The sequence below is a fragment of the Dendrobium catenatum genome, unplaced genomic scaffold (assembly GCF_001605985.2).
Source record: "Dendrobium catenatum unplaced genomic scaffold, ASM160598v2 fragScaff_scaffold_71, whole genome shotgun sequence".
Taxonomy (NCBI): Eukaryota; Viridiplantae; Streptophyta; class Magnoliopsida; order Asparagales; family Orchidaceae; genus Dendrobium; species Dendrobium catenatum.
Window position 1 is genome coordinate 1,299,588 of NW_021318533.1, and position 23,910 is coordinate 1,323,497.

At 32.1% G+C, this 23,910-nt stretch overlaps 2 protein-coding genes across 2 annotated transcripts in view; both read left to right on the top strand.

Annotated features, from left to right (window-relative positions):
* LOC110097048 (cucumisin-like) overlaps positions 1-13,067 on the top strand; it is a 36,492-nt gene extending 23,425 nt beyond the window's left edge. Inside the window, exons 2-9 of the mRNA XM_028695248.1 lie at positions 10,309-10,406; positions 10,538-10,781; positions 10,880-11,393; positions 11,493-11,596; positions 11,699-11,917; positions 12,054-12,165; positions 12,252-12,441; positions 12,547-13,067. Coding sequence (XP_028551081.1) covers positions 10,309-10,406; positions 10,538-10,781; positions 10,880-11,393; positions 11,493-11,596; positions 11,699-11,917; positions 12,054-12,165; positions 12,252-12,441; positions 12,547-13,067 — 2,002 coding nt within the window. The remainder of the gene's footprint in view (positions 1-10,308; positions 10,407-10,537; positions 10,782-10,879; positions 11,394-11,492; positions 11,597-11,698; positions 11,918-12,053; positions 12,166-12,251; positions 12,442-12,546) is intronic.
* A 5,719-nt stretch (positions 13,068-18,786) lies between these two features.
* Positions 18,787-21,950, top strand: LOC110097049 (cucumisin-like). Its single transcript, XM_020823262.2, has 10 exons — positions 18,787-18,888; positions 18,974-19,068; positions 19,205-19,302; positions 19,434-19,677; positions 19,776-20,289; positions 20,389-20,492; positions 20,599-20,817; positions 20,929-21,040; positions 21,127-21,316; positions 21,430-21,950. Exons 1-10 carry the CDS (start codon positions 18,787-18,789, stop codon positions 21,948-21,950), a joined length of 2,199 nt encoding a protein of 732 aa, XP_020678921.1.
* The last annotated feature ends 1,960 nt before the right edge of the window (positions 21,951-23,910 follow it).

The window sequence follows — 23,910 nt, forward strand, 5'->3', positions numbered from 1 at the left end:
AAAATAAGAAACACTAATAAACAAAAAGAAAAACAATAGATATGAAATAACTACAAAATAACAGCGAAAATAAAAAACTAACTCAAAATTAAAATAAAAAGAATAGAAAATAAAAATAATCAACAGAGTAGTAAACATACAAATCAGAATTTATTAAGTAGCAAGTTTATGCAATTAAGAGCCGCGAGCCTCCACTGTCCAAGTACCATATGCTCTCACGAGGTCTTTGGTGAGAGCACTCCTACAAAATCATCAAATGTCAGATTTAGGAACCCAAACAGGTTTGGGTCCTTTTATGAAAAGAAAAATACAATGCATATGTGTTATGCTATGAATAATGCAATTTAGGTCTCTACACCCAATGTATACTATAGTGAATAGTGGAAGTGTGTGAAATGTGTCCTAGCATGCCACATGAAAAATATCTAACTCTAGAAAAAAGATTTACTAATATGTTCGAGTTATAATGCATCTTCCTATATTTTGGATTTAGATCAAGTGTGGATGTATTTCTATTTCTCTCAAGTGTATTCAATTCATCTTTAAACCTTAAGTTAGCACTTTCTAAAACAGCATTATCAACACTCAAATAGTGCTCCCTATGCTCAGATTCTTCAATATAAGTTTTAAAATCAGATTTAAGTGGGGTATAGGATGCTTTCAAAGAACCATGCTAAACAATCAACTCATAATGCTTTTTATTCAATTCATCAAACTCATTAAGTAATAACATGTGATTGCTATCAATTTGGGTGTGATCTTTACTTAAAATTTCATGCTCTTTTGGTAAATTTGAGAATTCTAATTTTAGACTAGCATGAGTTTTCTTAAGTTTCCTATATGATGTATTAATGCTCAAACAAACTTCGAGTAATTGATCATAGGTTGGTTCACATACCTCTTCTTGGTCAGACTGAGCAAGATGATCACCCATCAAGCACAAGTTTGTTGTCTCCTCTTCAACTTCAGTCTCAGATAAGTCAGATGCATAATCCACCCAGAAAGCCTTTCAGAACTACTTGTTCTTCCTATACTTGGGTATCTCCTCACCCTTCTCCTTGCTTGGGTGATCCTTAAGTATAGAATAATCATCTTTGACATGTCCAAGCTTCCTACATTTAAAACAAACAACATCAGAAGAAGTTTTATAATTTTTGCTACTCTTACCCCATTTCTGATGGTGCTTATGATTCTTTCTTAGAAAGCTTTTAAATTGCCTTGTGATTAAGGCAACATCATCACTTTCAGACCTGATAGAATCAGTGTCCATGTTGTTGGCCTTCAGCGCCATAGTTTTCTCCTTCTTTTCTCACTTGCATCAAGGTTTCTTTGATTCACCACTTGCTCGTAAGTAATGAGTGATCCAAGTAAGTTATTTACATAATAAATATTCAAATCTTTAAATTAAGTAATTGTAGTATTCTTTGCATTAAAGGAAACATGCAAGCATCTCAAAATCGTATTTACTTTTTCATAATTCATGAGTTTTCTTCCTAAGGCATGTAATGAGGTGACAATTTGAGTAAACTTTATATACATTTTAGAAATTGATTCAAAAGGTTTCATATGAAAAAATTTGTAGTCATGCAATAAAATATTCAAGCTATAATGTTTAACTTTGTTGGTTCCTTCATAAATAATACACAATCTATCCAAAATTTCTTTACCAGTAGTATAAGTTGAAACAAGCATATAATTTTCCAATTTTAAAGCATAGAAAAAATAGTTTAAGCATTTTGCATTAAGTTGTGCTAAATCCCTATAATCAAAAGTCCACTAAGTTAAAGGAAGTTTAGTTTTAATGCCATTAATTTCTTGAGTTCGTAGTGAATATCCATCTTTAACAAGAATTCACATGCGACAGTCAATCAATTGTAAAAATGTAGACATACGAGTTTTCCAAAAATCAAAAGGAATATCATCAAACAAAAGTGGTCGTGTAATAGAATATTCTTTTGCAGTATTACGATTACCAAAGTTAGCCATTGATCAAAATTCAAAAGTTTTCAAAAACAAAATTTTTTGAATCCCGCTTTGTTACCACTTAAAAGTTCAATAGAGATGTTAAGCCCATATAAACTAGCCCATGACTAACCAATAGGGGGGGGGTGAATTGGTATTTTAAAAATTTATTTAAAAAAAAAAATACAAACTTAAAGTAAAGTTCACCACAAAGAAAATCAAAGTGCAAAAATTAAATATAGAAAAAGTTATAATAAAGAGCACAAAAAATTATAATGATTTGATCAACTTGACCTACGTCCACTCCATGGAGCATCTTATCTAAGTATTGCACTAAACTCAATGACTCTCCTTTTGCTCCCATAGTAAGGCAGAGAAGCCTTTACAAACCTCCTTTCCACTGACCTCGGTGAGGCATAGAACCCGACTCCTTTTGCTTCCTCCTAAAGCAGGCAGAGAACCAGACTCCTTTTACTTCCTCCTAAAGAAGGCAGAGAACCTTGGTCAATTGCAAAAGTAGACTACTCTCAAACCTCCAAGGACTAAGGGCGATGACTGGAGAAGATGACTTGGATCCTTGCTTGGAGTAACCTTTATGAAAACCCTTATAAACTCCCCCTCGCATGATCCTCCCCCTCTCTCTCCCTTTCTCTCCCTCTCTTCTAGACTCTCTTAAGTCAAGACAGTAGCAAAGGATCTCTCTTTAGAAAAATAAGAGAGCTTTTAAACAAGGGCTCAAAAATAGCCCTAATTAGCAACTAATCATCAAATATTGTCCAGGATGATAAAACATTGTCCTGTGCAATTAGTTCAACTCAGCCAATATCATCTAAATAATCGCCCTGGATGGATGTCTAAATGTCTGAAAAATAACTAGATCATCCAGGACGATGTCATGATCGTCTTTGTGGATTATTACAAAATGTCGAATATCATCTATAACATCAACTTGAATGGATTTTTGGATGATGGAAAAATAGCTTAATCGTTATGGCTGATCTCCAGATTATCCCAAACAATTAGTTCAATTCAGTACATATTGTCTAGAGTATCACCCTGAATAGAACCAGGCTAATGTTTAATCATTCAGGAAGAACTAAGGTTTGTGAACTGATCATCCTGGCCAATCCTATGATCATCCAGGATGATATGATTGAGCAATTAAATTTTAATTTCTTTTGTTAATTATAAGATTAATTTAGGCATAATTGCACTGCGTCATCCAGCACGATGTCCAAAAATAAAAGATACCTAAATAGATCTGGCGGGTAATTTTATTTTTTTTGAGCCTATCATCTTAGCCGATACTAATATCATCCAAGATGATTCTCTTAATTGTAGCTACCTTAACCAGGATGCCCTAATTAGTGTTTTTATTTTAACTAATCATCTAGGCTAATTTTTGGATTGTCCCGGACGATATGATCAAAAATAAAAAACTTTAAAAATGTCAAAAATTTTCTCTCAAGTGTGTGTGTGTAAGTTTACTTAGAATCAGGACCCTTAATCTTATAATGTATTCAAGAAAAGGTACAAAATACATGTCATACATTACAAATTGACTTAGTCCTAATTTACCCAATCTTGAGCTGGTTCAATTTGTAGTTTGATCTTGTATACTTGAAATGTTAGTAGGAAAGATAGTCGTAGAGAAATATAAGTGTTTGCTATCATCAAAATTATATTACCTTAAAATAGGTTCCAATAATAGTGCCTCTTCCTAGGATTGAATGATATATAATGATCTGATGGATTGTGAAACTCAAGCATTATGGGTGGTTTTTTGTTTTCGTTGAAAGAAGTTAATTTAGATTAAAAAGTCTTATTTGCATTTTCAAGAATTTAAATTTCTATTTTATAAGCATGCTCCCTGCTATCTAAATCAGTTGCAAGAGTATCTAATTCCTTAAATGCATTTTCTAGCTCAACATGTAAACTTTTCAAGGACTTGTTCTCATTTGTTAAATCAAGATGCTTGGCATTCAATGAGTCAAATTCATCAAAACTTCCTCCTCTTTTTATATGTTCAGAAATTATATTTTCAAGCTAGCATGTAATTTTTTAAGCTTTCTATAAAATGAATGAATTTTCTCATAAACTTCAAGCAATTGATCGTATTTTAATTTATATACCTCTTCTTGGTTAGAGTGACCAAGATGATCATCTGCGATCAAACATAAATTTTTTATCTTCTCTTTAGCTTCAATTTCAGAGGAGCCAGATACAGAATCCGCCTAGAAGGATATTTATGTTCTTTGCTTTCCCTTCTTGAACTTGGGTCTCTCCTTACCCTTCTCCTTATCTGGAAGAGCCTTAAGTGTAGGGCAATCAGATTTTATATGTCCCAGCTTCCTGTATTTAAAGCAAATCACATCAAAAGAACCTTTAGAATTCTTATTATTCTTACATTTATTCTATTTCTAATGATACTTTTGCTTCTTTCTCAAAAAGCTTTTGAATTGCGTTGTAATTAGGGCAATATCATCATTCTCCGAATATGAAGTATCAGTGTCAAAATCATCAGCCTTTAAGGCTATAGTTTTATCCTTATTTTTCTCCCCTACATCAAGTTGTCTTTGGTTCACTCATTGCTCGTAAGAAATGAGTGATCCAAGTAAGTTATCTATAAAATAAACATTCAAATCCTTGGATTCAGTGATAGAAGTAATCTTAGCATCAAAGGAAGAAGGTAAACATTTCAAAATTTTGTTAACTTTCTCATAGTTTGTTAGCTCTCTTCCTAAGGCATGCAGGGAGGAGACTATTTATATAAACCTAGTGTACATTTTAGATATTGACTCACTAGATTTCATGTGAAAAAGTACATAATCATGAAGTAAAATATTTAACCTAAATTGCTTAACTTCTCTTATGCCTTCATAAGTAATGAATAATCTATCCCAAATTTCTTTACTAGTTGCACATGTTGAAACATGCATGTAATCTTCATATTTTAATACACATAAAAAATAGTTTAAATAATTTGCATTAAGTAATGCTATATCTCTATCATCACAAGTTCATTCAGAAAAAAGGAAGTTTAATTTTTATGCCATTAATTTTACGTGTTGGTGCAGAATAACCTTCTTTTACAAGCATCCACATGCGATAATCTATAGATTACAAAAAGGTGGACATGCGAGTTTTCTAATAGTTAAATCAATATTTTTAATACACTCATTTTCTTCTACTAGTAATTAAAATTTGTTAATTTTAATTACTAGAAATATTTCAAAAATATTTTCATTGTTATTTTAAGTTAAGCATTTTTTTTTAAATTACCAATTAACCTAATCAACATGATCTTAAGCTGATTGATGTGCCAAGTCCTCGAGGTGCTCTGCCTTATCTAAAAAGAAAAAAATGGAGATAATATTCTCTACCTTCTCTAGGAGAGAGAAAAATGAGTCAAGGTCCACTACAATCATTGAGAAGGTGACATAGTGTCTTCCACTCTACCGAATCAAGTTTAGTCAAAGTGAGTTTGTAAGACCTTCTCTGCCTTGCTGTGGGAACAAAAGGAGAGTCACTTTATTTTAGTGTAAATTCTTGTAGTGGAGGACTATGGGGAGTGGATATAGGATAAGGTTCACCGAACCCTATAAAATTCTCTCGTGTGTTTTTTCTTTTTAACTTTTATATTTCTTGCATTTTATTTCCATTATAACTACTTGGGAAAATTGGTGATTATTGCTTGGCTTCATAAATCAATATAACATCATAGTTAAATCAATATTTTTAATACACTCATTTGCTTATACTAGTAATTAAAATTTATTAATTTTAATTACTAGAAATATTTCAAAAATATTTTCATTGTTATTTTAAGTTAAGCAATTTTTTTTAATTACCAATTAACCCCCCCCCCCCTCTCTCTCTCTCTCGGTTATCCTCATGTTAGTTCCTTAAGGTCTAGCAACCTTCAGAAACTTTCAAGTGGTATCGAAGAGAGATTTAAAAATAAGGTTCAAAAAACTTTTGAAGTATAATCAGAGGCTTATTTTGGTAATCGTGACACTATGGATGGTTATTTTATAACCCATTCACCATTATTTGAAAATATTCTATTTGATTTCTAGTTAATATGCATGTTTTTTTATAATCTATTGATTACAGAATTTGGCATATGATTCAAACTTGTTATTCACATCCATCACAAATAGTTAATGGTGTCAAAATTGATATTCCCTTTAATGAACGGAGCAATGAGGATAGGGAACTCACACAGTTAAATGCTAAATATTTGAATTATTTCTTTTGTGCTTTAAAGTTTCTAGAGAGTGGATGTATGTCAAGTTGAACCAATCAACCATAAATTTCTATGTATTCTATTTTTATTATTTCAATCTTTTATTTTTCTATGGTTTATTGTATGGTTGATAACTTTGATTTGTTTTGTTATAGTGAATTTATTCACTTTCACATATTTTATTCAAATATCCTAATAAATTGTTTGAAAAAGTATAAACATATTTTTTAAAAAAGATTTTTTAAAAAATTACCAATTCACACCCCCCACATGGTTAGCCTCGGGCTGGTTCCTTTAGATTTAACAACCTACATAAATTTTTAAATGGTATGAGAGCCAAATTCAAAAACATGATTTCAAATAACTTTTAAAAAATGATCCATGGATACTTTTGGTAATCGTAATACCATGGAAGGATATTCAACCACACAACCACCTTTATTTTATAATATTTCTTTTGATTTGTAGAAAGTTTGCATGTCTACTTTCTTGCAATCTATCAATTATCACATGTGGATGTTAATTCGGGAAGGATATTATGTACCTTCATATTTAATAATAGACATTACAAATGAAATACTTTTTCTTGAATAGAGTACAAATTATAGAGATATAGCCCATCTAAATGCTAAATATTTAAACTATTTTTTTTTCATTAAAATCTAAAGATTACATGTGTGTATCTACTTGCACAACTGGAAAAGAAATTTGGGATAAACTCTGCATAACCTATGAAGGAACAAAAGAAGTAAAGAACTATAGGTTGAATATTCTACTTCATGATTATGAACTAATCCGCATGAAAACTAATGAGCCTTTTTTCTAAAATGTATATAAGATTCATCTAAATTATCACTTTCCTACATGCTTTAGGTACTAACATACCAATTCTAAAAAAAATTTAATAAAATTCTATGTTGTCTACCTAATTCATATGATGCTAAAATCACTGTTATTGCTGAATTAAAGGATCTGAATGTTTATTCAATTGATAACTTGGATCACTCATTGCTTATGAGCAAGAAGTGATTCAAAGGAAACTTGATGCATGTGAGAAAAGAAAAGATTGAAGCCTTAAAGGCTGATGATTCTGATTGTGACAATTCTATTCCTAAAAATGATGATGACATTGCACGATGATAAAGCAGTTTAAAAGCTTTCTGAAGAAAAAGAAAAAAAAAACCGTCAGTAATAGAATAAATGTAAACCTAATAAAAATTCTAAGGATTCTTCATATATCATTTGTTTTGAATGTAGGAAGCTAGGGAACATAAAGAATGATTGCCCAAATCTTAAAGCTAACCCAGTAAAGGAAAAGGAAGAAGAAAAACCTAAGTTCAGGAAGAGAAAGCAAGAGACAAAAGGCTTTTTGGGTGGACTCCATTTGAGATTAATCTAAGAAAAAAATTGAAGAGGACGTAACTAACCTATGCTTAATGGAAGATAATGAGCTTTATCATTCAGATTAAGAAGAGGTATGTGAGCTTTCATATGATGAACTATTTAAAGTTTTTGAAAAAAATTTAATGCATATAGGAAACTGAAGAAAATGTATGCAAGCCTCAATTCAAAATTTTTAATTCTATAAAAAGGGCAGGAATGCCTTAGGAATGACCACTCTACTCTAGATAATATTCATATGGTTTTGCTTGATGAATTTGAAGCATTAAATAAAAAGCATCTTAATTTAACTAATGAACAAGATTCATTAAAAAAATTTCATATTAATTTAAAAAATTTATTTAAATAATTAATTGTATTATTAGATGAAGCTGATAATAGGGAGCATGAATTAAAAGTTGATAATTCAATTTTGGGAACTATAAAAAAAAATCTATAAGAAAAATTAACTACCCTTAAAGAAAATAAAACCACATCACAACATGCAACATCAACTAAACCTAGGAAGAGCCACCATAACCCAATTAGACTTATTAATCTGTTCCTAAGAGTTATATATTTTTTGTGTCGTGCTAGGACATATCTCCCACACTTGCACTTTCCACCGTATAACACATTTGGTGTGGAGATCAAAATTGCATAAACTATATCATAGCATGTAGGCATCTCATTTTTCAATTCATAAGGTGGAACCCAACTTATTTTGTTTCCTAAATCTAACCCTTGATGTTTTGTAGGGATGCTCTCACAAAAGGCCTAGTATGAGCATGTGGCACATGAATAGTGGATGTTCAAGGCATATGATTGGAGATGTAAAGCAATTCATCATGCTAAACGCCAGGGAAGGGGATAAGGTAACACTTGGAGATAACACCACTAGGAAGGTGGTGGGGTTAGGTTTAATTAGAAAATAAAAAAAAATTATCAATGAAAATGTTTTAGTGGTAGATGGCTTAAAATATAATTTACACAACATTGGCCAACTATGTGATAAAGGCTTCAACATAAAATTTTTGTTTGCTAGCTGCTTTATAAGATTAAATGGAAATATTATTTGTAGGCAAAAGAATTAACAATGTTTGTAAGCTTGATCTAAATTATATCCTTGCTTAAAAACTATTATTGATAAATCTTGGTTATGACATAGAAGATTGTTCCATAAAAGAATGAAAAATCTTAGAAAAATCACCCGAAAAGACTTAGCGAGAGGCACATCCAAACTAAAATTCAATAAGGACCACCTATATGTTGCCTATTAATTAGGAAAATAAGTCAAATCCTCCTTCCACTAAATGAAGGACATTAACACTAGCAAACCTTTAGAAGTCCTTCACATGGATATCTTTGGACCCATTAGCACTACAAGCCTAGGAGGGAAAGTCTTTGAGTATGTGATTGTTAATGGTTCCTCAAGGTTTATGTAGGTTAGACTCCTTTCTCATAAAAGTGAATCATTCAAAAAATTTAGATCATTCTTCACTTAGAATCAAAAGAAGCTAGATTGTAAAATTTTAACCTTTCATAGTGATCATGGTGGAGAATTTGAGAATGAAAGATTTGAAACCTACTATAAGGACTAAGTGATAGATCATAAATTTTTAGCTCTTAAGTCCCCTTAGCATAATAGGGCAGTTGAAAGAAAGAACATGAACTTGGTAGAAGGTGCTAGAGCCATATTTGTTGAATACTTACTTCCTCAATACTTTTGGGCATAAGCAATAAATACACCCTATTATGTTCTGAAAAGGGTTAATGTTAGATCCAAGTTAAACAAGACACCCTATAAAATTCTTAAGGGAAGGACACCCAACCACTCTCACCTTCAGGTCTTTGGATGTAAAGTTTTCATTCTTAATAATGAAAACTATATACTAGGAAAGTTTGACCCCAAATTTGATGGATTCTTCCAAGGATACACAAATGTTGGAAAATTCTTTAGAGTTTTTAATAAAAGGATAGTGGTTGTAGAGGAGACCACTCATGTAATTTTTTATGAATCTGATAATTCTGGAGGGTCTAGGGTAGAAGAAGAAGAAGTAGTTGAAGTCACCTAAGGAGTAGAATTTGCAAATTTGAAAGAAATGATAGAAGCTAAAAATTCACTACATAGAGAATGTATATATTCTTTAAATCATCCTGAAGAACTGATCTTTGGAGACCTATTAGAAGGTGTTAGGACTAGGCATGAAATTAAGAAAGAAGTGAACCACTCTACATTTATCTCAATGATTGAACCCACAAATATAAATCAAGCATTATCTAATGAGTTATGGATTCTAGACATGCAAGAAGCACTGAATTAAATTGTTAGAAATGACTAGAGTGTTATTGGAATAAAATGGGAGTTAGTTAAAAGGCCTAAGGACTAGAGTGTTATTGGAATAAAATGGGATTTCAAAAATAAAATGAATGATTTTGGTGTAGTGGTTAGAAATAAATGCTAGTGGCTAAGAGGTACAACCAGATTGAAGGGATTGACTTTGAAGAGACTTTTACCCCTTTATATAGACTAGAAGCCATAAAGGTGCTATTAGCTTTTACCTACTTTAAGGGATTCAAATTGTATCAAATGGAAGTAAAAAAGTGTCTTTCTAAATATGGAAATAAAATAAGATATTTAGATAAATATCAAGTTAATTATTTTTTTGCTTATATATAAATGCATATTTTCCATTCAAAAATAATGCTGAATGCAGCAACGAGGAAGCGACGAAGCGTCTGATATATAGTTACACCAAGAGTTTTAATGGCTTCGCTGCTATGTTGTCTGATGAAGAAGCAAGGAAATTATCTGGTAATATAAATCTGCACATAAATCAAAAGATGACTAGCTAGAATTGAAGTCATAAATTCAATGCTATTAATACATAATATTTGGCTTGGAAAATATCAATTTTTGAAATTTGTTGTGTTGTATAAACTCAGGCATGGAAGAATTGGTTTCTGTGTTCCCAAGCAAGCAAAGGCAACTTCACACCACAAGATCATGGAACTTCATGGGTTTTCGATCGAGCGCTCCTCGTGGGCCCTTTGAGTCAGATGTTATCGTCGGCATGATCGACACAGGGATTTGGCCTGAGTCAGAGAGCTTCAATGATGCTGGCTTTGGCCCCCCGCCAAGCAAGTGGAAGGGCATATGTCAATCAAATCACAACTTCACATGCAATAAGTAATTGAAGCTCCTCAACATCTTATACTTATAAAAACTAGTTATTCTATAATTATATGAAAATACTAATACTTTAATAATTAATTACCAACGAACAGTAAGATTATTGGAGCTCGATACTATCATCTTCAAAGAAACTTAAGTGAAATGGACATACCCTCGCCACGTGATAGTGAAGGACATGGAACTCACACATCCTCTACTGCTGCTGGCCGACTTGTCACAAATGCAAGCCTTGCAGGTATTGCAGATGGAACTGCCCGCGGAGGCGTTCCTTCTGCGAGAATCGCAGTTTACAAAGTTTGTTGGAGTGGTGACTGCTCAGATGTCGATATTCTTGCTGCCTTTGAAGATGCCATTATAGATGGTGTTGACATCATCTCTATTTCCATTGGCAGTGGTGGCGCCATCAACTACTTTGACGACTCCATAGCTATAGGATCTTTCCATGCAATAAAGAAAAACATTCTAACATCGAGCTCAGCAGGGAACTCCGGTCCTGATATTTCTAGCATTACGAACTATGCGCCATGGTTACTCACAGTGGCAGCAAGCACTATTGATCGCAAGATTGTTGCTAGAGCTAAACTTGGTAATGGAGAAGAATTTCAGGTGATTAATTAATTATCATTCTATATGTACGATACTTATTTCAAAAACGGAGGATCCTAATTAAGTAATTCTTATGCATTTAATATTATTGGTTATAAGGGTATGGCAATTAATACCAATGGCTTGGATGGTGAGATGTATCCTTTGATATTTGGCAGAAATGCGCCCAACATTTCTGCAGGTGCTAACTCATCCATCTCAAGGTGAACTAGCTTTTACATTTTTTGGCTATATTTGGATTTTAATGTCAAATATGTCAAGATCAGCTTCATTAAGTACATGCTCCATTTATTTCTTGCGTGCAGTTTTTGCGATGAAGGGACGCTAGACAAGGCATTGGTGAAGGGAAAAGTTGTTTTATGTAGCGGCATAAGCGATGGCTCGGGTCCTCTACTTGCTGGAGCCGTTGGAGCAATTATGCTAACAAATGGTGCCAATGATGACTCTTTCGAGTTCTCGCTTCCTGTCTCTGTGTTGCAATCAAACAGTAGCGAACAAGTTCAACATTACGCAAACAAAACTAGGTTACTACGCTAAGTTAATTAATTTATAAAGCACCTTATTCGTTCGCAATGATGTTTATTAATTTCTTAACTAACTTTCATAATGAATGCATATGTTGCACTACTGATTATCTTATTCTAATTATCTATCTGATAGCGATCCTACTGCAAGTATTTCTAAGAGTCAGGGCGTGTTCGATGCAACTGCCCCATATGTTGTTTCATTCTCATCACGTGGACCGAATCCTATTACCCCCAATATACTGAAGGTAATTAATTAAATAAATAAATTGAGATTTTGACCAAATTTTATTTTGTGTAAATATTACAATAATTTGGTGCGTATATAATGTAGCCGGACCTCACAGCACCAGGGGTTAGTATTTTAGCAGCATGGTCTCCACTTAGTAATCCTAAGGTACCATATAACATTATATCAGGCACATCCATGTCTTGCCCTCATACAACAGGTGTCGCCGCTTATGTCAAATCATTTAATCCAACTTGGTCTTCAGCTGCCATAAAGTCTGCTCTTATTACCACTGGTAAGCAACCTTTGGAACATGCCTATGAAATGCATATTCAACTTATAGTTTTTCTATATTTAATCTTAATGAATTAAACTTAAATTTTAATTTTAATTCTTGTAGTCTTTGTGATGAGCTCAACTAAGAATGCAGAGGCAGAATTTGCTTATGGAGCTGGTCACTTAAACCCACTCGCAGCTTTGACTCCTGGTCTTATCTATGATGCCCAAGAGGTAGACTACATTAAAATGCTATGTGGTGAAGGCTACAGCACTAAAAATCTAAGACTTGTCACTGGAGATCAGAGCAGTTGCACTTCTACCAATAATGGAACGGTTTTTGATCTCAACTATCCCACCTTCGCTTTGCGAGCCCAACAAGGAAAGACCATTTCAGCTTCCTTTCAAAGAACAGTCACTAATGTTGGAGTGTCAAATTCCGCTTACAAGGCAATCGTGATTGCTCCTTCTAGTCTCAAGATTAATGTTGAACCGAATGTCTTGGCTTTTGAAGCTCTTTTGGAGAAGAAATCATTTTCAGTCAAAATTGAAGGGGATGCTCCAAAGACCACTATCTCAGCTGTTTTGATCTGGAGCGATGGTACTTATAATGTCAGAAGTCCAATTGTTGTTTATACAAGCTAAAAAAGCGGTTCTCATCCACTATGAGTAACTTCCATTATTGATTATATGCTTTTTAAACAGAATGTATTCGCTTTGCTTAGTAATTATATCAATGTTCCTGCCAATGATGTAATGCATTCTATATTGGAAAATTTATTTTCTTTATCATTCTGTCATTTTTTTCCCCAATTTCATAATTTCTATCATAGTTTTACATGTTTTATTTCCATTTATACAAAAACATTTGAAAAAAATTGCTATGAATGTCCTAGAGTTCATGTCTAGTAGCTTGGCTTTATAGTGAAAGCAATAAAATAAAAGCATTCTCATTGCTTAAGAAGTCCTCAAGGAATTCAAGGATATGCTAAAGAAGTCCTCAAGGAATTCAAGATAGATGACTCTAATTTCTATTGGAGTATTTATGTTGTCCAAAATTTATGAAGGTGAAACACTGGATCCAACTCATCACAAAATTCTTGTTCTAAGCTTATGCTACTTAATTTATAAAATGCTAGGCATTATGTTATGTTGTTGGAATCGTTAGTCTCGACATGAAAGATCCAAAAAATAGCACATTTCAAGACTTTGAAGGGAATATTTGATAGATCAAAGGAACAACTAATTATAGGTTGGTTTGCTCTTCTTCTAAAGAAAGTTCAATTATGAAAATTACTTATGGATTAAAAAAAACTTAAGGTAAAATTTTAATTATGTATTGGTTATTAATTAAATATGATGAAAATTAGTTTTATGAATTATAAACATAATTAAACTTTGCAATTCTCAATATTTTATTCAAGAGTTAGATGAGATATAAAAATTTTTTTGGAGAATCACATTATCTTAATTACTTTTACCCTTAAAATTTTAAAATATGTTGGATTACTTTTTTTTTAACAATTATTTAATCCTTTATTCTAGCTTTATTTTATTACAAATAATGATATAGTGTGATTTATAATTAGTCTATCTAATACTAAAAAAAATATTTTACAATTAATTTGATAACTATGAGACTTTTCAAGATGGTGGGGAGTGTTGACAAATAGGGTTGGATAGAGCAATTTGATGAGTAAGCTAGATAGAATTGAAGGATTTAATAAGAAGTTCTCTTATATGTATATTAAAAATAGGTGGACGTTTTAGCAACATGGTCTCCACTTAGTAGAGTACCATATAAAAAATATATCAAGCACATCTACGAATTGCCCTCATACAATAGGGAATATCGTCGATGTTAAATCATTTAGGTTTCATTTGGGACAACTTTTTTATTTCTTTCTAAAGCAACATTGAGTCATGATCTAATCTAAAATATTGCTTTAGAAAGAAACAAGAAATTTATCGCAAATGAATCCTTAATCTAACTTGTTGATCTTTAGCTTCCATAAAGTATGTTATCATTTGCGTTGATAATATTTACTATATTTTTTGCAGTCATCCATACTTACCTCATAAATGCAAATTCAACTTAATGTTTTCCTTCATTCTATCTTAAGGAAATAAACTTTAAATCATTCCAATTTATGTAATGAGCTTCACTAAGAATGAAAAGGTAGAATTTCTTATGGAGCTGGCGATATAAATCCATTTGTAGCTCTAAGTCATGGTCTAATCTATGATGTCGAAAAGATAAACTGCATTATCAAGATGTTATGCGATGAAGGCTACAACATGAAAAATCTAAGAATTGTCATCAAAGATTATTGCAATTGCACATCTGCACATAATAGAATAGAATACTAATTTAATACACTTTACCAACTATACTAAGGTCGAGAAGTGGCATAATTATTCAAAAATTTCATAAATTCATACAAAAGAAACCAATCAATGAAATTTTGTATTCCAATAGTCAAATTATCCAAAACAAAGTGTGCAATAATATACCAAAATATATGTGGTGAAACTTTTTCTAAACTCAAGAAAAATATACTTATAAGCTTATTTTTATAAGCATTTTGAATTGAAATAAGAAACAGAATATGGCCTGCCAACCTCTTGCTCAAGAATTTCCTCAATTAGCTGAACGTACGATTTCCAAGTTTAAGCCTCTACAACTCCTCTATTTTCTCTCTCATCAGCTCCTCCCCTTCTTTCTTCTTCTCGAGCAAGCCTGGAAATTGAATGGTATTAGCTAAATATATTTTAATATTTTAAAACCAATTTGTTGGCCTAGCAGTGTGGCATTGATCAACTCTCTAGTGCCACCGCGCTCCTAGAGAATCTTTCAAATTCCACAAAAATATCTCCATTTTAGACTCGGTACCTTGCTAGAGCCTCCCGGTGCCACAGTGCATACTCTTTTTCTTCCCAAACAAAGAGTTGAATGTTGTGGTGCTATAAATCGTAGCGTAGTGGCACTCCTAATGCAAATTCACTGAATTGGAATTCACTTCCCATACTACTTCCTACCTCAATTCAAAAACTCAGTGAACACTCTAGAACTTATAATTATTATTTCAATCATTATTAGATAAATATTAATCATAATTATCTAAATAATTGGACAACAAATATTACATAACTCAACATTTATTTAATCGAAATAAAAAGCAGTTATTAATTAATTATTCTGATGAAAGAAATACTGCTGACAGAAAACATAAATTAAACAAACTTTGCTTAAAACATAAATTTAAAGCACTTTTGAGATTTTTTAATAATCTTAAATCTTTTAAGACTTTTAGTATATGAGGTTTTTTGATAAGTGAAATCATATACGTTTTGAAGTTGTTAACCTTCTAAGATTTTTTTTTTACCTATACATTTTTTAGGCTTTTTGCCTTCTAAAATTTTTGATATACATGTACCTTATAAGGTATATATCTTTTGAGATTTTTTTTATAATCATATATCTAATGAGGCTTATGCCTTCTAAAGTTTAAGCGAACATATACCTTTTGAGATTTTTTCCTTTCTAGGTATTACGTATTCGTATTTCATCGGAGGCCTTTATGTTTAATGATTTTAAAATAACATTGAACATTTTGAGGCTTTTACTTTCTAAGTTTTCTTATTGAGTGGTGACCCTGTCAACCACTTGCTCTCATAGAGTCTTTCTAATGAGGACCTTATCATCCAATCTATCTCATGGGCTTTTTTTCTAGGGGTTATGAGTAGAGTCTTTGTCTACCACTTACTTTTAAGGAGTCTTTCTAGTGAGGACATTATCCCTTACTTGCTTCCCTTTGTAGCTACCTCGTGGGCATACCTTCCTAGGTTTATGAGTGGAGACCCTATTTGTCACATGCCCTCATTGGACCTTTCCAATGAGGATCATGCTCACTATTACTTCAAACTTGTGATATACTAGAAATAATTCTAAATAATCAAATGATATATTCTAAATACAATTTAATAACATATATCCAAAAGTCATTATATTTTTAATACATTCATCTTAAAATACAATTTAATAATTTATTTTGATGAAAATTTTGATCAAAAGATTTTTATGCAATTTTTTTCCGGTTAAAATTTATACCAAGATCAGTACTTGGAAAAAAATCTATGCAAATGTGATGCATAGGAAAATTAAAGGGTGTGATGAAAAGTTTCCAAAATTGCTTCATAATTAAGAATTTTCTTGTTTTTTAATCCACCATTAACACAAGATTAATATCATCAAATGAGATTAATGGAAAATTATTACATAACTTTGACTTAAACTCGTTGAAATTAATTTCAACAAAGAAAACAAAGCACCTCTTCTTTTACTTTTAGGGCAAATCTAAAAATATATACAATTAAAAAATAGATTGTGTTACTATAGTAAGTCGTCCGTTTAATATACAACTTGTTACAGTCACACCTGACTGAGTTAGAATCCAATCTCTTGTTGCAGCTAAATTAGCATCCAATCTCTTATTTAATGGATGATTTTACCTAATTTTAATTTCCTTATAGTACTTAATTATATAATTAGTTTATAATCATACCTAATTAAAAAATTTGCCTAATGAAAATTTTAATTTTAACGGTAAAAAAACCAACTAGTAACCAACTAGTATTATGTGGTTAAGATTTTTTTTAAGAGAATTTTATAAAATTAAAAGGAAGAAAGAGTACAAACTGGTGTATGAAAACATGCCTACTCCTCCCAAAACAAAAAAAACAAAAATGGAGAAGATAACAACAATGAAAGCAATCCATACACGTCGATCTACAGAGAGGGGGAAAAAAAGAAAGCAAAAGGACCCCCTCAAGTGAGAAGGAGAGCCCGAACATGGGTTTGCAGTGAGTACTGGAAAGATATCACCCAAGGCAAACAAATGGAGGAGGCAGCTCATTGACCACTTGAGGGGACCAAGTCCTCGCCTGTAAAATCTATAGAAGTCTTCTTCCTCTTCCTCAGAGCCAAGGCAATAGGTCCAAGACGAAGAAGTTCCCTGGAGAAAGGTGTATTTGATGTGTTGGGCTGCTACTTCCTAAGATTAAGTATCCGATCAGAAGTTTCTTCAAGTTGTTGAACCTTGTTGCAGTCACAGCTGGCTGAATGCTTTAATATATATATAATGCTAAAAAACTGCTACATCAAGAGGTCTATTTGGGATAGCTTTCTCTATATTTTGCTTTTCATGTAGCAATAATAATTTAGTTTGACTATGACAAGTAACTTTTTAGAAAACTACTCAAAATATTATAAATGTATTCATGTATGCTTTCTTAAAACTACCATACACTAGCTACTCTAATTCTGGTCCTTAAAAACAGCTTTCAATCACAATTTTTATTTTGAAAAACAACCAAATAATAATAATAATCATAAAATATTAATCAAATAAAATTATACTTGCACTCTAAAAAATAAAATAGCCAAAAAAAATTATCTCAAAATGACCCCTAATTTAAATAATAACTTACCCGCACGATTTGATCACAACCCCGACAACACATTGAATAACTCAAAGCAAAACCCAGCTTCCAAAAGCTGTACGCATCAGCAAAAATAGCAAGAAAGATAAATAATTAATATAACATCAACAGACTTCGTTCGCAATTTGTTTCCATAGGGCATTATTGATATTTTGTAATTTGGCGAGAAATGAATGATCGGACTATTTTTCAGCTGCATTTTTTTTTGGAATTGATCAAGTAGGATTCGTGAATTGTCCTAATAGAATGAATTCAATAGAAAAGTTAGAAGCTTTTTTTAATGGTTTCGAACATATTGTTTTAATGTTGTATCCCATATGATATGATTGTATCCAGAAAATAAAGATCCGACATATTTGCAGGTCCGATGAGTGTAAATTATGATATTTTTAAGTGAAAAATAATATTTTTCTAATGGAGATGTCTTTTGGAATAAATTCAAATATTTTAAAATTCACATTATTGCAAAGTTTTTTCATTGAATTTATGTAATTGAAGATATAAAAAAAAAATCGTAGGAAAATAAAAATAAAAGCATTATTTGTGCATACTAAAATTTAAATTCTATAAAAAGTATTATCTGACAAAGTAGAGGCATAAGTGCTTAAAGTTAATTATCTGATCATAAATTTCAATGCGTATTTCATTCATAATTAAAATAATAATAATAAATAAAAATAAAAAAAATACGTTGGAAGAATTCAAAGCATAAGCGGTTTCACCTCACCGGAAACTCTTATTTAATAAATATAATTCCTTGCACAAAAAAAAAAAAAAAAACCCATAAAAACCTATCACCCTTCCATAGAATGGAAGTAACAAATTGTGTTTTGCCTCCTTAAACTCAAAATTAATCAGGATTATGGATCGGCACTTGTTCCCTTTGCTGTCTTCATTTCTTCTCCTATTGCTTGCAATGAAGGCTCTCAGAGTCCATGCGGAGACCACAGAGCCCAATCAAAGAGTATGATTGCAATATTCATTTCACAATATATATTTCTTTTATTTACCACAATTGTATGCAATTTTTTAATGTGAACAATTAACAGCCTTACATCGTGTATATGGGAGAAAAACCAAAAGAATTGGTTGGCCTGCCACCAATAGCTCACTCAGAACTGCTCAAGAAAGCAACTGGATTAAGGTGATCTGCCGAAACAAGTCCCCAAATTATCTTTTTCTTGATTTTCTGGTTCCTATTTAATTTTTTTATCAAGTTAATTATGTTTTTGCTTATATATAAAAGCATATTTTCCAATCAAAACTAATGTTGAATGCAGCAAGGAGGAAGCGACGAAGCGTCTGATATATAGTTACACCAAGAGCTTTAATGGCTTCGCCGCTATGCTTTCCGATGAAGAAGCAAGGAAGTTATCCGGTAATATAAATATGTACATAAATCAAAAGAATACTAGCTAGAATTGCAATCATAAATTCAATGCTATTAATGCATAATATTTGGCTTGGAAAATATCAATTTTTCATATTTGTTGTGATGTATAAACTCAGGCTTGGAAGAACTGGTTTCTGTTTTCCCAAGCAAGCAAAGGCAACTTCACACAACAAGATCATGGAACTTCATGGGTTTTCCATCGACCGTTCCACATGGGCCCTTTGAGTCAGATGTTATTGTCGGCATGATCGACACAGGGATCTGGCCTGAGTCAAAGAGCTTCAATGATATCGGCTTTGGCCCACCACCAAGCAAGTGGAAGGGCATATGTCAGTCAAATCACAACTTCACATGCAATAAGTAATTGAAGCTCCTCATCATCTTATACTTATAAAAACAAGTTATAGTATAGTTATATGAAAATACTAATACTTTCATAATTAATTACTAACGAACAGTAAAATTATTGGAGCTCGATATTATCATCTTCAAGGCAACATAAGTGAACAGGACATACCCTCACCTCGTGATAATTTAGGACACGGAACCCACACATCCTCTACTGCCGTCGGACGATTTGTCAAAAATGCAAGCCTTGCAGGTATTGCAGATGGAACTGCCCGCGGAAGCGTTCCTTTTGCGAGAATTGCAGTATACAAAGTTTGCTGGAGTGATGGTTGCTCTGATGTCGATCTACTTGCTGCTTTCGAAGATGCCATTGCAGATGGTGTTGACATCATCTCTCTTTCCATTGGTGCTGGTGGCACCATCAACTATTTTGATGACTCCATAGCTATAGGATCTTTCCACGCAATAAAGAAAAACATTCTCACATTGAGCTCGGCGGGAAACTCCGGTCCTGATATTTCTAGCATTGAGAACTATGCGCCGTGGCTACTCACAGTGGCAGCAAGCACCATTGATCGCAAGATCGTTGCAAGAGCTAAACTTGGTAACGGAGAAGAATTTCAGGTGATTAATTAATTATCATTATATATGTACAATAATTATTTCAAAAGTGGAGGATCGTAATTAAGTAATTCTTATGCATTTAATATTATTGGTTATAAGGGTATGGCAATTAATACTAATGGCTTGGATGGTGAGATGTATCCTTTGATATTTGGCGGAAATGCGCCCAACATTTCTGGAGGTGCTAACTCATCCATCTCTAGGTGAACTAGCTTTTACATTTTTTGTGTCGCTATTTTTGAATTTTAAAGTCAAAAATACCAATATCAACTTCATTAAGTACATATTCCATTTATGTCATGCGTGCAGTTTTTGCGGTGAAGGGACACTAGACAAGAAATTGGTGAAGGGAAAAGTTGTTTTATGTAGAGGCTTAAGCGATGGCTCGGGTCTACTACTCGCAGGAGCCGTTGGAGCAATTATGCAAACAAATGGTGCCAATGACGACTCTTTCTGGTTCTCGCTTCCTGTCTCTGTGCTGCAATCAAACAGTACCGAACAAGTTCAACATTACACAAATAAAACTAGGTTACTACGCTCAATTAATTAATATATAAAGCATTTTATTATGATGTTTATTATCTTAATTAATTGTCATATACACTAATTATTATCTTTTTCTATCTATCTATCTGATAGCAATCCTACTGCAAGTATTTCTAAGAGTCAGGGCGTGTTCGATGCAACTGCCCCATATGTTGTTTCATTCTCATCACGTGGGCCAAATCCTATTACCCCCAATATATTGAAGGTAATTAAATAAATAAATAAATTGAGATTTTGTTCAAATTTTATTTTGTGTAAATATTACAATAATGTGTTGCATATATAATGTAGCCAGACCTAACAGCACCAGGGGTTGGTATTTTAGCAGCATGGTCTCCACTTAGTAATCCTAAGGTACCATATAACATTATGTCAGGCACATCCATGTCTTGCCCTCATACAACAGGTGCCGCCGCTTATGTCAAATCATTTAATCCAACTTGGTCTTCAGCTGCCATAAAGTCTGCTCTTATTACCACTGGTAAGCAATCATTAATTAGAACATGGCTAATTAAGAAATGCAAATTCAACTTGTAGTTTTTCTTTATTTAATGTTAATGAATTAAACTTAAATTTTAATTTTAATTCTTGTAGTCTATGTGATGAGCTCAACTAAGAATGCAGAGGCAGAATTTGCTTATGGAGCTGGTCACATAAACCCACTCGCAGCTTTGAGTCCTGGTCTTATCTATGATGCCCAAGAGGTAGACTACATTAAAATGCTATGTGGTGAAGGCTACAGCACTAAAAATCTAAAACTTGTCACTGGAGATCAGAGCAGTTGCACTTCTACCAACAATGGAACGGTTTTTGATCTCAACTATCCCACCTTCGCTTTGAGAGCCCAACAAGGAAAGACCTTTTCAGCTTCCTTCCAAAGAACAGTCACTAATGTGGGAGTGTCAAATTCCACTTACAAGGCGATCGTGAATTCTCCTTCTAGTCTCAAGATTAATGTTGAACCGAACGTCTTGGCTTTTGAAGCCCTTTTGGAGAAGAAATCATTTTCAATCAAAATTGAAGGGGATGCTCCAAAGATCACTATCTCAGCTGTTTTGATATGGAGCGATGGTACTTATAATGTCAGAAGTCCAATTGTTGTTTATACCATCTAAAAAAGTTGTTCTCATCCACTATGAGTAACTTTCATTAATGATTATATGCTTTTTAAACACAATGTATTTGCTTTTCTTAGTAATTATGTCAATGTTCCTACCAATGATGTAATGCATTCTATATTGGAAAATTTGTTTTCTTAATCATTCTCTTAGTTTTTTTTCTTTCTATTCCATAATTTCAATCATAGTTTTACATGTTTTATTTCCATTTATACAAAAAATATATGATAAAATTTGTTATGAATATGCTAGAGCTCATGTCTAGTAGCTTGGCTTTATAGTGAAAGCAAGAAAATAAAAGCATTCTCATTGCTTAAGAAGTCCTCAAGGAATTCAAGGATATGCTATAGAAGTCCTCAAGAAATTCAAGATAGATGACACTAATTCCTATTGGAATATTTATGTTGTCCAAAATTGATGAAGGTGAAACACTGGATCCAACTCATCACAAAATTTTTGTTGGAAGCTTATGCTGCTTAATTTATAAAATGCTAGGTATTATGTTATGTTGTTGGAATTGTTAGTCTAGACATTAAAAATCCCAAAAATAGCACATTTCAAGACTATGAAGTGAATATTTAATACATCAAAGGAACAACTAATTATTGGTTGGTTTAGTCTTCTTCTAAAAAAAAGTTTAATTATGAAAATTACTTATGTATTAAATAATAAAACTTAAGGTAAAAATTTAATTATGCATTGGTTAGAATTAATTAAATATGATGAAAATTAGTTTTATGGGTTATAAACATAATTAAACTTTACAATTCTCAATATTTTTTCAAGAGTTAGATGAGATATTAAAAAAATGAGGAGAATCACATTATCTTAATTACTTTTACCCTTAAAATTTTAAAATATGTTGGATTATTTTTTTAAGAATTATTTAATCCTTTATTTTAGCTCTATTTTATTACAAATAATGATATAGTGTGATTTATAATTAGTCTATCTAATACTAAAAAAATATTTTACAATTAATTTGATGACTATGAGACTTTCAAGATGGTGGGGAGTGTTGACAAATAGGCTTGGATAGAGCAATTTGATGAGTAAGCTAGATAGCATTGAAGGATTTAATAAGAAGTTCTCTTATATGTATATTGAAATAGGTGGACCTTTTAGCAACATGGTCTCCACTTAGTATATTAGAGTACCATATAACAGTATATCAAGCACATCTACGAATTGTCCTCATACAATAGGGGATACCGTCGATGTTAAATCATTTAGGTTTCATTTGGGACAACCTTTTTATTTCTTTCTAAAGCAATTTCGGATCATGATATTTCTTTAGAAAGCAACAAGAAAGCTATCGCAAATGAAACCTTAATCTAACATGCTGATCTTTAACTTCCATAAAGTATGTTCCCATTTGCGTTGATATTATTAACTATATATTTTTGCAATCATCCATACTTACCTCACAAATGCAAATTCAACTTAAAGTTTTCCTTCATTCTATCTTAAAGAAATAAACTTTAAATCACGGCAATTTATGTAATGAGCTTCACTAAGAATGAAAAGGTAGAATTTCTTATGGAGCTGACGATATAAATCCATTTGTTGCTTTGTGTCCTGGTCTAATCTATGATTTCAAAAAGATAAACTGCATCAAGATGTTATCCAATGAAGGCTACAACACGAAAAATCTAAGAATTATCATCAAAGATTATTGCAATTGCACATCTGCACATAATAAAATAGAATACAAATTTAATACACTTTACCAACTATACTAATTAAGGTCGAGAAGTGGCATAATTATTCAAAAATTTCATAAATTCATACAGAAGAAACCAATCAGTGAAATTTTGTATTCCAATTGTCAAATTATCCAAAACAGAGTGTGCAATAATATACCAAAATATATGCGATGAAACTTTTTCCAAACTCAACAGAAACAAACTAGAAGCTTATTTTTTATAAGCATATTGAATTGAAATAAGAAACATAA